Source organism: Elaeis guineensis, chromosome 14, assembly GCF_000442705.2.
Source record: "Elaeis guineensis isolate ETL-2024a chromosome 14, EG11, whole genome shotgun sequence".
Classification (NCBI taxonomy): domain Eukaryota; kingdom Viridiplantae; phylum Streptophyta; class Magnoliopsida; order Arecales; family Arecaceae; genus Elaeis; species Elaeis guineensis.
Window position 1 is genome coordinate 18243548 of NC_026006.2, and position 13601 is coordinate 18257148.

Sequence of the window (13601 nt, forward strand, 5' to 3'; positions counted from 1 at the left end):
GGACCTAATAATTTTAGAGGATTTAATTGATTTAGAAGAGGAGGTTAGATGAACTAGCTTATCATGATCCTCCCACTAGCTTCACTAAGTCAGCTTAAAGGAGACCATCAAAAGGACTGGTCTAGGAGCACCTAAATCAGTCACATTGATTTACCTAGCTAACATGGGTCAGCTCAAATAGTCAAGTGATCCAATCAAAATATAATTTTATCAAGAGGCCAGGTAAGTTCGATCGGTGGGAGGGTCTGCCAAAGCTTGCCTTAGACACCATCAGAAATGGCCAGGTAAGCGGGTTGCCAATTAAAAACCACTAATCTAATTTATGTTAGACATCAACTGGTTTAATTAGTTTCGATTAGATCAACCTAATAGTTCGTGCTAGACCGCTTAGCCAAGAATCAAGTCCATTTGGTTCTCATTAAAGACATGGACTTGACCAACTATAACTATTGTAATTGATCTAGAGGATCTTTGACCTAATCTAAGATAACAATTGATTAGATTTAGTCAATTCTCTAATTAAGTCCATCTTTAATCTAACCTTAGGTCTAACCCAATTAATGGACCTAATTTCCACTAACCCATTAACCCAATGTGTTACGGTTTGTGTCTTAGGTTCTTCAATTCATAATCCTAGAACCTAATCAAACAACTTCTTAATTTTCAATTAAGTTTTAGGCTGAGGGTTGGGGTTCGGCTTTTTAAAAATAATTTTCATATTTGTAAAATATTTTTACAATATGGTTCTACCAACTAAGTTGCATGTTTGATTTATAATCAAAATGTAAGTGAAATAGGCATGAAACTACTTTAGATCTAATCTAAACAGGTTCATATAATTGAAATAATTTCAACTTTAAACTGTGCAAATTTTTCAGACAAATACATGATGGTTCTTTGCACAAAAATTATTAACAAAAAAATTTTATTTTAGATTTAAATATCTTTTAAATCTAATAAATTATAAATTTAATCTATATTATATCTAATAAATTTATTATTAAAGATAGATCTACACGAACTAGGACAACCTTTGCACTGTAAGGGATAAACCTTACAGCAAGACAACCTACAATTCATGATTGATCTAAAAATTTTAAATTCAGATTTAACAATCAGATTATAAATTAGATCTAATTTAAGAAATAATCTAAGCATGTATAAATAGTCATGTAATAAATAACTTAGGCTCTGATACCAATTGAAGGAACTTGATCTAGGGTTTCAACGTTAGATCTTAAAATTTTTTCAAGATCAGATAGCGGAAGACTAAAATAAATTAAAATTTATCTTATAAAATTATAGAATCCTTAGATCTAAGATCTTATTACATGATTATTACATGATATTAAATCAAAAATTAAAATATAAAGAGTAAGAACTATATGTTGATCATATCAACATGTTTTTATATGAATGTATGTAAAATATAATAAATCAGATCTATTACCTTGCAAGTTAGATGTTCTAACTTTGCTGATCCAGGCTTGAGGATAATGTTGTGAGTGACACATGCGTCCGACCTCTAGGAGTCATCCACATGAGCCCACGAATCACGATCAGAAGTCCTGATCCAAAAAATCAGCACAATATGCTAGTACTGTGCTGATCCTTCTTCGATGGTCGATCAGATACCTCCTTCTTCTTCATTTGGACTCTTCTAAAGATGAAAAGTAGGAGAAGGAGTTTTAGATATGATACACTCTTAAAAAACTCACAGATGGAGGAAGGGAGGAGGTGAACACAGCAACCCAAGAAGAAGACCCTTTTCTTCTTCTCTTTGCTCTCACCTAGACACCTAGTTTTGTGTCTATTATATCTCCATGTCCAACACCCTTTCTCCCTAATTTTCACACACCCCAAAGGTCTCTCAATGCTCTATAATTTACAAAAATTTTAAGAAGAAATTTATCTTAAATAATAAGATATGAAGAGTTCTTGTCTAAGTCAAATACCTAGTCAAGGAAAATCCAAACAGGGCAAGACAAGTGGTGCCCAACTCTTGGGCACCCCCTCTTTCTTTTTCTACCCTAGACCACTAGCAAAGAGTGCACAATATGTGCCATAAAAGTTATGAAAATCTCAGAAAAAATTTGGATAAAATTAGTGCCATAAAGAAAGAGTTTTGGTTTCCTAAAACTCTATCTCATAGAATTTGAAATACAAACTAATTCTTACTTTGACTTGGTCCATAACCACATTCCATGTAAGAGAGAAAGAGTAAAAAGCTTTAGGCATGCATGAAGGCTTGGGAGAGAAGATTTTATCACACAAAATAAGAGAGAGTGGGCATGGGGGGCTAAGGTGGTGCAAGGTGGAATCTTAGTTTTACTAGGATTCAATCTATGACTTGTTCAAATTTGATTTCTCAAACCAAATCAAACTAAAATTAAATCAACCCAATTAAAATAGGTCTTAACCCAATTCAGATTAAATTAGATTTAAATCTGATTTAATTTTTAATCAGATTAGAAATTATGTTGACCCAAGTCCTAATTGGACTAGGACTAGTTTTTTCTTGCACTTGGCTTATCCAATAAATCAATTGGACTTGATCCAATCAAGCCCAAACTAAATCTAATTAAATTATATTCAATTAGACTTAATCTCAATCCATTGACTTAATCAAATTAAACCAATTAGCAATCGTATTGCTAATCGATCCTCCTACAACACTTGCCTAGGTTAAATGTCAATCGTATTGATCGTTTAATCCTAGAATGATTCTTAATCGTTGATCAATCATCTGATTGGATCGTGACTCTAATGTGTGTGACCTCATAGGTCCAAACCTAAGCCAGTAGCATAAGAATAAATTTTTGTATCAATTGAAGTGACCATCTGGCAATGGTACCCGACAGTCGGATAGGTCGAATGTGTAGAACAACATCCTTAGAACCCATACGGATATAATTTTCATATAATTCATCTCCTTGACCAAAATGCTCATAGGACACCTCAGAGTTCAACTGTCAACTCTGATCAGGTTGTCTACATTGTATTTCAAAATATCAAATCCATCTGATAGATTATCCTGACCAAGATTTTGTTAAATTGAAATATAGTGACTCATTCTTCTCCAACTCTTGGAGTGGTCAATCCCATCTTGATCACACTCTGACTTTGCAAGTACTTGACTGTGCCCAGAAACCTTCCATTACTGAATTAAAAATTCAGTTAGTCCAGTACCAAAGCACAGTGAGTTGCTTGCAAGTCACTGAGGCAATCTCAGATCTAAGGGACACTTATACCTATATCCCATCAGAGATATTCTTGATAACAGAATACTCTGGAGTTGGTCACGTTCAATGATGATGTATCCTTACATCTCATCTGTATACTATACCAGTGTCTCCATACTCTTTGATTAAGAAGACAACCAACCCATATGGCCTACAGTGACCTATGCTCGATAGAAGCTATCGTTCTTATTAACAGCTCATCGTTTGGTCATGAACAGTTTTAAAGACTAATTGATAAATCTTCTATTTATCGAACCTAAATAGTCCTTTGAATTTCATCACAACAACGGAGTTCATTAGAAGATGAAAATTTATGATGACAATATCAAAAATATATTTTATTTATTAATAAATTAATTACAATACAAGATTGCTCAACTGTCGACAAGTTGATGATTGACTTTTGGGATATATTTTCCAACATAGAGAAGGTGCTGAAGAGGTTCAGCATGAAAAACTCCAAGAGAGTTCTCTTACCTCTTAGGCATGATATTAGTCTCTCCAAGACTATGTGTTTGACTACATCTAAGGAGGTGCAGCGCATGAGTAGGATTTCTTATACTTTGATGATAGAAAGTTTCATGTACGACATGCTATGTACTCGACCTGATATTATCCTTGTCATGAGTGTCACGAGCAGATATCAATCGAATCCAAGCAAGGAGCACTGGATAGCTATGAAGAACATCCTTAAGTACTTAAGAAGGCCTAAGGATCTATTCTTGATTTTTGGAGGAGATTCTGAGTTGCAATTCGAGGATGTATTCTTGTTCGATATACTAGAAGGGTTCTGAGTAATCGATCAATTAAGACTGAGTGTGCTATAGATGTATAAGATAAATTTTATTTTTGATGTTAGTTGTAGAACTGGATGTCATGTCATGATACAGTACTGCAAAGATAATGGCACCATAGCCCTTGCTAAGGAGTCCAATATCTCACCAGAAATTCAAACACATAGAGCAGTAATGTATGTGACAACCTTATATCGAGATGTGAAGAGTAGACTCCGCAAATAATATGGCAGACCCACTGACTAAGTAGTTGAGCCAACTAAAAATGGAAGTCTATCTTGAGAAGATGGGACTTAGATACGTGACCAATTGACTTTAGTCCAAAGTGAAAGATTATTAGATGTATGTCCTAGAAGCCAATATGGCTGACACATTGTAATAATTCTAGAGCATAATTTTATACTTAATATATTGATATGATCAATAAAAGGACAATCTCTTTTTCATTCAAGTGTGATGTATGTTTGAATCATTCATAAATTAGTTTCGATAAATATTCTTAAGGTGTTGAGAATTAGAGATATGTATTTTATTCCTAAATGCTTCCGATCATAGGATCATCATGAAGACGGTGATTGATCCGAATAGACTGGTGTACAAATCACTTCTTTCAGGATAGATGAGTCTTTGGTCTACTGTGTAGAGACACAAGACGATGAGTACGGATGGTTATTAAAGAATAACTAGTACTGAGCATGACTATACGAGAGATCATTTGAATTTCTATTTAATCATCAGTGATTGTCTCGATGCTGTAGTTGTGTGACAGATCCTTTGACTTGAGATGATACTGCTGCTGAAGTTTGACTGACATATAAACATGGATCTTAATGAGCCCTTGTAGTGGATGTTGGCGACAATTGGTCCACTGTTGAAGTGGAGTGAACATCAAGATAAGATCTATCGATCTCGATAGAGAGTAGTCCTATGAGATTTGAAAGACTAAGTCCAAGATCTATGGCTATAGTAGTATGATTGATGGAAAAGAGTTTCTATAGAAGTCACAACTGGACTTGAGCTAATCAAATCTATCATATGACTGATATTGAGGTTTGACGATTTATCTATGACCTATCATCTAATCGAAACTTACGATAGAGAGACTGAATTACATATTAATTATACTTAGATGTTTATTTCAGTTCTACTGGATTACCACTACATACTGCTAGGTGTCACTGGTAGATTGTGAGAGCTCACTAGAATTATTCAGGATTGATAATCCTTATTAAGTTATAGTAGAATTATTTTGATCTATTGAAAAGAGTTTCAATAATACAATGATAAGAGATCATTATATATCTTACTATTAGATAGAATTGAACCTATGGAGGCACACAATAAAGAGATTAGGTCTGGAATTAGTAATTGAGCTTATGAAGTATCATTGGGTTTAAAGAAATCCATTGGGTTCATAATAACCTTGCTAGCACATGGTTGAACCCAATTCCTCTTTCAGTTGGAATTACCTATTTGATAAGATAATTTTAACTTAATTACTTGCTAATAACCTACATGAATTAGATTCATGAGACTTCAATTATTGGATATCTAAGGTTATGGATCATATTAATTAAGAGTGCAAGTTTCTAATTAATTTTCGTGATAGTTATTTTTAGGCGCCACCTTGATTTGATCAAGTTGGGCATGTCCATTGATTAGAGAGCTTTTAGTTCTCTTATGGGACATCTCTTGAGTATATTTTGGGATGTCTAATTATAGGTGTAAGGGCTCCAATTGTTGGCGCCTAATGGGCTTTCTAATATAAGTTGGATAACTTAAGTTAATAGGAATCCTAATACAAGTAGGACTTATATTATGGATTGAATAAGATTCAATCCTCATGCCTATTTAAAGGGACCTTCCCCAAGATCCCTAGAGCATCTAAACTAGCAGCCTCTCACATCCAAATGCTCTCCCCATGCCCTCTCTTCCTCTCCCTTTCTCTTCTCTTGGGCGTTCTACACGCTCAACCCTTGGGACGTGAGTCCCAAGGAGTTCCATGCCTAAGGTGTTGGGGTCCAATAATTTGCTGGTTGTTGGTATTTTGTAGTAGTATAAAGCAAAAAAAAATTCTAGAGAAGAGGAGAAGAAGAAGATCAAAGAGAAAGATCAAGTGTTGATCACGATCTTGACTTCGTTCAGATTCAGCACACTGAATTTTGGAGAATCAAAATTCAGATTATAGAGGACTATTCCAGATTGATCCTAAGTGGATACTCGTAGAGATTGGATACTTGTGCGGCTAAGAGAAAACTTCTTCTCTTCCAGATCCAGATTCGAGAAAAAAGATTGTGAAATATGTATATGATTTGATCATAATTTGAATTTCAGCATATATCAATTTCAGTATATGAGATAGATCCATATGATTTTATATTTTTATGCATGCATAATTCAGATTAAAAGTATTTTAATCTTATTCTTCACTGTGATGTTTAGAAAATAAATTTTTTAAGATACATATGCATGCAACAAATTCTGAATTCCAACAGAATTTAAAGTAAGAAATTACCATATGGCATTGGTGTGACTGAAGATGAAATGGTATAAAGTGCATAAAAGTTTATAATAATTACTTACTTTTTTCTTGTGAAAATGGTAACACATTCTACTAATTTATTTTGTAATAATAGACCAAAGATGGGGTGCCACCTAATGCAATAGAATTTTGGAAAGTAACTCATCAAAAGCTTGATGGAAATTGCATTGATCAATGGGCTAAACATGTCATGGTAATTACTATTGTTTTAAAAGAATCATAAAGAATATGCTGATTTTTGGATTGATGGATACTAATTTGTTTAATTTATTTATCATATATCATAAAGTGCAAATCCAATTATAGGAGGTGGCAGAAATCCAATAAGAAGAGGATCATTCTCTTATGCAGAGGTGGCCAACGGGGCACGAGAAGGCCTAGAAGTAAACGGGCCATGCCTGGCATGAAACATGAATAAACGGGCCGGGCTAGGCCGAACCCATTAAGCAAAAACCTTGGCCTAGGCATGGCCCAAGGCACGTACATATATCGACCGTGCTAGCTACGACCTGGGCACATTTAGGCATATGCATGCCTAGGCCCTAGCGAGCTCATTAGGCCCATTTTCAATTTTTATATTTAATCTTAAATTTTTTAAAAATAAGATTTTTTAGGTTAATATCTATTTTTTTGGTTTAAGTATTTATTATTAATTAATTGAAATATTAGAAACTAAGTAATAAGTAACATGAAATATATTGTGAATTAAAAAAATCAATAATTGAAAAGAAGAAGAAATAACATTAGTTATTCAAGTTAGATATTTAAGTTTCACAACTTATTGTTGTTTTAATTGAAATATACACATAGAAAAGATTATAAAAAAATACCTCAAAATTTTTATGGATAATTGAATTGCTTGTTGTTCAAATTATAGAGAATGCAAAAATTTAAAAAAGAATAATTAAAAAATATATCATAATTTTTATTCATATTAAAAAATAAAACTTGATATATTTGTAAATTATAATTATTGAAATCCTATCTTAATGAGAGATGTTGTGGACTCATTAGTAGCGGTTGTGTTCGTATCGTCTTGGAAACTTGTTAGATGTCCGTCAACGTCTTGGAGTCGGCTCTTCACATCTAGCCAATTTTTGAAATAGATACACATCTCTACGTATTCTTTGTTCATTTTGCTTCTCTTCTCATCCAAGACTTGTCCACCGATGCTGAATACACTTTGAAGCGACAGTAGATATTGGCACAATCAGGATGTCTCGTGCCACAGTAGCAAGCATCGGAAAGATATATTGATCTTTTGATAATTTTTTTTATCAAAAAATTATGTTAATTATCAAATGACCTTACCACCCTCAAATATAGCTGTTATATGACTGTTGGAGGGCTAAAAGTGATATTTTTTTAAAATTTTATCATTAAGATCAAAATAAATAATATTATAGCTATGTTGCTGTTACGGGCCTATAAAATAAAACAAATAATATTACAATTATGTTATCGTTATGGGCCTGGATAGGCCCGTAATGGGTATAATCATGTCGTGCCTGGCATGGTCTGCTAGGCATGGCATGCGACGGGCTTCTTATTCAAGCCCGTCATGCTGGGCTGGGCACGGCCCATGGGCCTTGTGCACAGTCCTAAATAGGCTTGTGCCATGCTTTGGCCTGGGCTCGCGAACCCCAGGCCTAACATGGCATAGGGGAACGACCGTATCTGGCACGGCTCGTTACTGTTCATTACAGGCTGTGCCAGGCACAACCTATTTTGGGTCGGCACTAGGCTACCCATGGATGGCCCAACCCGTTGGCCACCTCTACTCCTATGGCTTTGGAGGAGCACTTAGGTCATATTTTTGGTCTAAAGTTTGGATACCAGCATGGATATGGATGGGGTCCCAAGTCTAGTCATAGTGTATCTAAATATAGTAAAAAACTTTAGAAAGTGAAGGAATATGTAATGGAGTTGGAGAAATGAGTGGAAGAATTGAAAGCACAAATAGAGCAACAAAAAATTGAGACACAGGAGAGAGAGACACATATTCAGCAATAGATAAATGATTGTGTAGATTCTCAAGTTGATGCAAAAATACCTAGCTTTTTCAAATGTTTGCAATTTGCAAGCTATTCTTTCAGCATCCACAACCCATAGCACATCTTATGATTATAAGTTTTTAGTAATAAATAAATTATTTTTGTTGTTGGGTTTGTGATTCTTCTAAGATTTTTTGATTAATGATTTGTTATCATCTTATTTATAAGCTAAGTTTTAATTATTTTATTATTTTATTCAATATTTTATCATGACTACAATACGTGATCGAGCTAACTTGGAGTATTCAATGATATTTCTTCTTATCTATGTTTAGTTTCATTACTCTTAACTTAAGGATGAATATGTTATTATGAGATTTCTTTTATTTTTAGTCATGGACATATGGAGCATTTCTTGAAGGCTTTTTTTGTTATGGACAAATGCAAAAATTTTCTTTTGATATCCTTGACAATTTAATATAGATATTTCTATTTTAATTATATTTTATCTATTTATTATGATATTGAGTTGATATTTATATTTAGTTTTATTGTGGATGTGTAGATGAAGTTTTTATATTTTACTAAAACCATGTTAAAATTCTAATTATATGAAAAGAAACAAAACAAAAATAGTGACAAATCATAGTGATCACCAATAGTCTTCTTGTACCCCATCACCAAAAAAGAAAATGAGTTTTTAATGACTATTAACAATTTATCATAAAAGAAAATTTTGAGTGGCAATGGTAAATCATCATAAAAAAATGGTCATTAATTCCTTATCAAATCATTCATTTAAGATTTTTTTTCCCATCATTTCTTAATCTTTTGTCATCAAAAAGGTCATCATCAAGATTTGGCTTTAAGGACCATTTATCCTCCATTACTAATCGTATAACTTTTTTGTGATGAGCAAAAACTGATCATAGAGGAATATGTTTAACAACGAAAATCTATCCTTATAAAAGTTATTATTACTCATTAATTCTTTATCACCTCATTATCTTTAAGTTATTTACCAATGAATTTTCATACTTTTGTCATCAAAATATTTGTCGATCAAAATATTTGCCGCCAATGTTTATCCCTCATCCCTTCTATCTCGCATGTGTTATAGTTATGAAGTTCAAAATTTTATGAGATTCACCATCCAGAGGTATGAACTAATGGTGGAGGTCCACCTTAAAAATAAATGACTACCTTTAAGTGGAAGATCAAATTCACCTTGTTGTATGTAAGTATAAAATTATCTTTCTCAAATTTGTCATGAGGCGAAGCTTTCAAAACATCTTTTTTTTTTTTCGGGGATCTAAACTAGAAAATAATAATTGTTTCAATAAGTAAGCATCAATATTGTCAAAAGAATATCAGTCACCAAAACTAAGCGCAATCAGGAAAGTCCTTTTTTTTTTTTGTAAAAAAAAAAACAGAAATAAGCTATCATCATTAAGAACCATTGATCTTCCATACGTAGGAGATTAATTCTCTAATCCAGCCATTCCATTGAGGACTGAAGTCTTGAATGAACTATCACTAACAAGCTCACCTTGTATCTTTCCAATCAAAATTAACCAATATTTGGTCTGGATCAGTCTCATGGCATTGATTATTAATCCTGAACAGCATCAAAGGAATACATCTCTTTCATAATTAAATGAATGCTGGGCTGCATGCATTTCATATTATCGTCCCCGAGGAACAGTTTCCCAACAACTAGAATCTCTGTCATCCCAACAAATAGCGGCGGGTTCTATGGCTTCGTGGCCAATATGGAGGCCACAAGCATAATTTCTGCCTCCAAGTAATCCAACAAAGAAAGTTCAAGGGTTTCGGTTGGATCGCATACTGGTCGCTCTGAGAGCTGTGCATGCGGATGAAAGAAGCTGCTTGGAGTCCTTTGCGATTTGTGCGAGATGCGATCTGTTGACGCCGTGGAAGAAAGAAAAGACAATCTTAGTGTTTCCGGGAAGAACGATATAATTCTGCTGCTTTCTAATTAGCAAGTTGGGATAAGAGAATCTAAATCAGTTAGATCCGGACGAAAAAGACACTGAGCTCCGAGCTGGTCTTCTCGTCGGGGTTGAGCATGTAGAAGGTCTCCGAGTCCCTGGAGCCGACGACCCGGTCGAAATGGGCCCGCATATAGGTGAGCTCCCCATCGACGGGGTCGGTCATGTCGGCGGGGAGCACGCCGGCACCCATGGAGATGGCGTGGAGGAGCTGCATGACGTTGAGGTCGGAGTCGGTGGGCTCCCGGCGGGTGGCGTAGCCGATGTTCTTGCTGTTGATGAAGGCGGTCCACATGGGCTCCTCGAGCAGGGGGGTCTTGTCGGCGGCCTTCTTCTCGCACTCGAGGGCGACGCGGAGGTGGCCGGTGGAGCGCATGTCTTGCAAGAACTTGGCGGTGGGGACGGCCAGCTCCAGGAGGAGGAGAGGGACGCTGCGGGGATTGTCCTGGATGGCGAGGGTGATGCGGGCCTTGAAGCGGCCGAAGAGGGTGCCGGTGGTGCGGATGGCGCCGTGGATGTGGCCGTCTCGGGTTCCTCCGCTGCGGTGGAGGGCGACGTGGGGGAGGCGGCAGGTGACGGGGGTGAGGATGGGGAAGGAGCGGAAGGCGGAGCGGACGGTGCGGAAGAGTCTGCCCGGCTTGGACTGGTGCTTGCGCTGGGAGGGCTGGAGGAGGGTGATGGGGACGCGGGGAGGGCTATGGATAGGATCGCCGGCGCCGGCGGTGGCGGGAGGGGAAGGGGAGGGCGACGGGCTCCTGCTCTTGGTGGCGGTGGGGGTGAGGGACTGACGAGGCTGTGTCATGTGGGACCGGGAGACCGGAACTACGGCTGGCCGGTGGTTGAGATGGAGAATTTTTAGAGGTTGATGATGAACGACTGGGTTCTTCAGAAAAAAGAGCGGACGGCCTGAGAGACCAGGGATGGATGGACGGATGCATGCATAATAGCGATGGATTGTACTACTCTTTTTGTTTTGACAGTTTTGTTTTCGTTTCCCCTCCATTTGGGGGAGAAGGAGGATGGAGGAGGGTGACGGTTTCGTTTTGTTTTGCTTAATTTTAGGATCTGAACGGGAGATGGTTGATAACGTGGTTGGCTAAAGTTACTGGCTGTCCTAATGTTCAGGCGGGTAGAATGGTCGTTTTCATTTGTTTGCCGTTCGTTGGGCTTTTAAGCCAGATACAGCGGAGGTATGGGTGGTTTTTGTCCAGGAGGGATCCTGGTTTCCGATCGAAAGAAATTAGGAGGTCTGGACGATTTGGGTCGAAACAGCAACAAATGGAAAGGTTTGAACCGCTTACGTTCGTATGATAAATCTAGTGGCCGAGTATTGGTCCACGTTAGGTGTGCAGTGAAATTAAATTAGAGTTTCTTTGGGGCCCTTCACAATTAATGCTGTAAATGGGATGGATCAGGATGAGGCTTGCTCCTAATCTGACATGTTCAGGTAAATACTTGGATATCCGGCTTTGATAGCACCCGACAAGCTAATTCGGTATTTAGCCGACTATATCTGCACTCATCCTGGATGCCACGATTGCATATCTATTCAACATTCAACCGACTATTTTACTTAGTGGTTGGCCGAGTGTCTATGATTATTTGCTGTAAAGCCATAACCCAGATCCCGATTGATTAGGAGCCAGAGAACGGTCACTCGGCATGGGCATTATTGCTCGTAACTACCTACTTATAACTCCTAAGTTCTGGTATTGGAACCAACAAAAATTATCAAATAACTGCCACTCTACCCTACATAAAGAGAGATAAGAGGGGACTGGAGGGAGGATTCTAAGCTTTTCTATACATTTTAACTCTCGTGTTCTCGATTTTTCTATTATTTTCTTTACTCCAACTGACTTAAGTATTAGAGGCTCTCTTGTCGAATAATCTTCAACAAGAGAAGACTTACTTTGTAGGTCCATATTTTTGTTCGAAAGTAGGACACACTTATTCAGCCATTGTCGGACAATCTCGTTGGAGTTCGACAGCAACAATTTAGCATACCACATAGGAGGGCTGTCAAGCAATCCTCAACAAGGACTATAGCAAGAATGAGAATCCAAAATACATCAACCAGCTCCGCTAGATGTTCATCATGGCATGGAGCACCCCCGGCACCTAATACATAATCCAGCAATAATTTGATATCTTGGTGCAGCAAGTCAAAACTCTGACCGAAGCTACTCACAACCTTCAATAGACTACAGAGCAGTGACAGCAGCAACACTACAAAAAATTAAGATATTAGTGACGGTCATTAGCGACGGTGTTTTAGCCGTCGCTAATAAATTGTATTAGCGACGGCATTACCGATGGCAACTATTCCGTCGCTAATATCTTTTTAGCTGATGGATATTAACAATAGAGTTTTTGCCATCTCTAATAAATAATTTTACCGACAACAAATAGCGATCAAAAACAAGCTATCGCAAAAAAAATATTTATCAGACTTATTAGCGATGATGGAAAAGGTATTAGAGATGGCAGTTGCCGTCGCTAATAATCATTAGCGACAGCACTATTAGCGATAGAATAGCCATCGTAAAAAAAAATATTTATTAAACTTATTAGTGATGGCAAAAAGAGTATTAGCGACAAAATGAGCCATTGCTAATGATTATTTGTGACGGCACTATTAAAGATGGAAATTATCGTTACAATTTTTTTTTTATTAATTAAATCTATTAGCAATAGTGAATAATTATCTTTACTATTCATTATCTAAATAATTATCGTTAGAGTATCATCACAAAAGACCACCTCGATCCAGTAGCTCTAGCTATGTCGATCAATAAAATTTGATTTCGAGTGTCTCGAATGACCACATGATGATCTAATAGAAAGAGACCACCGATGGATCCAAAAATTTAGAATGATGATCTCGATAATATTTGTAGCACACTATCAAAATTTTATTTCAATCGGACATCATTATCATGATTAATTTAGTACGAAATGATTTCGATCATTAAATAAAAAATGAGTGATCAAAAGGCCAAACGACATCCGATTAA

The 13601-nt window shown here is 36.5% G+C and overlaps 1 protein-coding gene across 1 annotated transcript; it reads right to left on the minus strand.

Annotated features, from left to right (window-relative positions):
* Positions 1 to 10174: 10174 nt before the first annotated feature.
* LOC105034236 (uncharacterized) lies at positions 10175 to 11922 on the minus strand. Its single transcript, XM_010909298.3, has one exon. It carries the CDS (start codon positions 11585 to 11587, stop codon positions 10604 to 10606), a length of 984 nt encoding a protein of 327 aa, XP_010907600.2. The 5' UTR covers positions 11588 to 11922; the 3' UTR covers positions 10175 to 10603.
* Positions 11923 to 13601: the final 1679 nt, after the last annotated feature.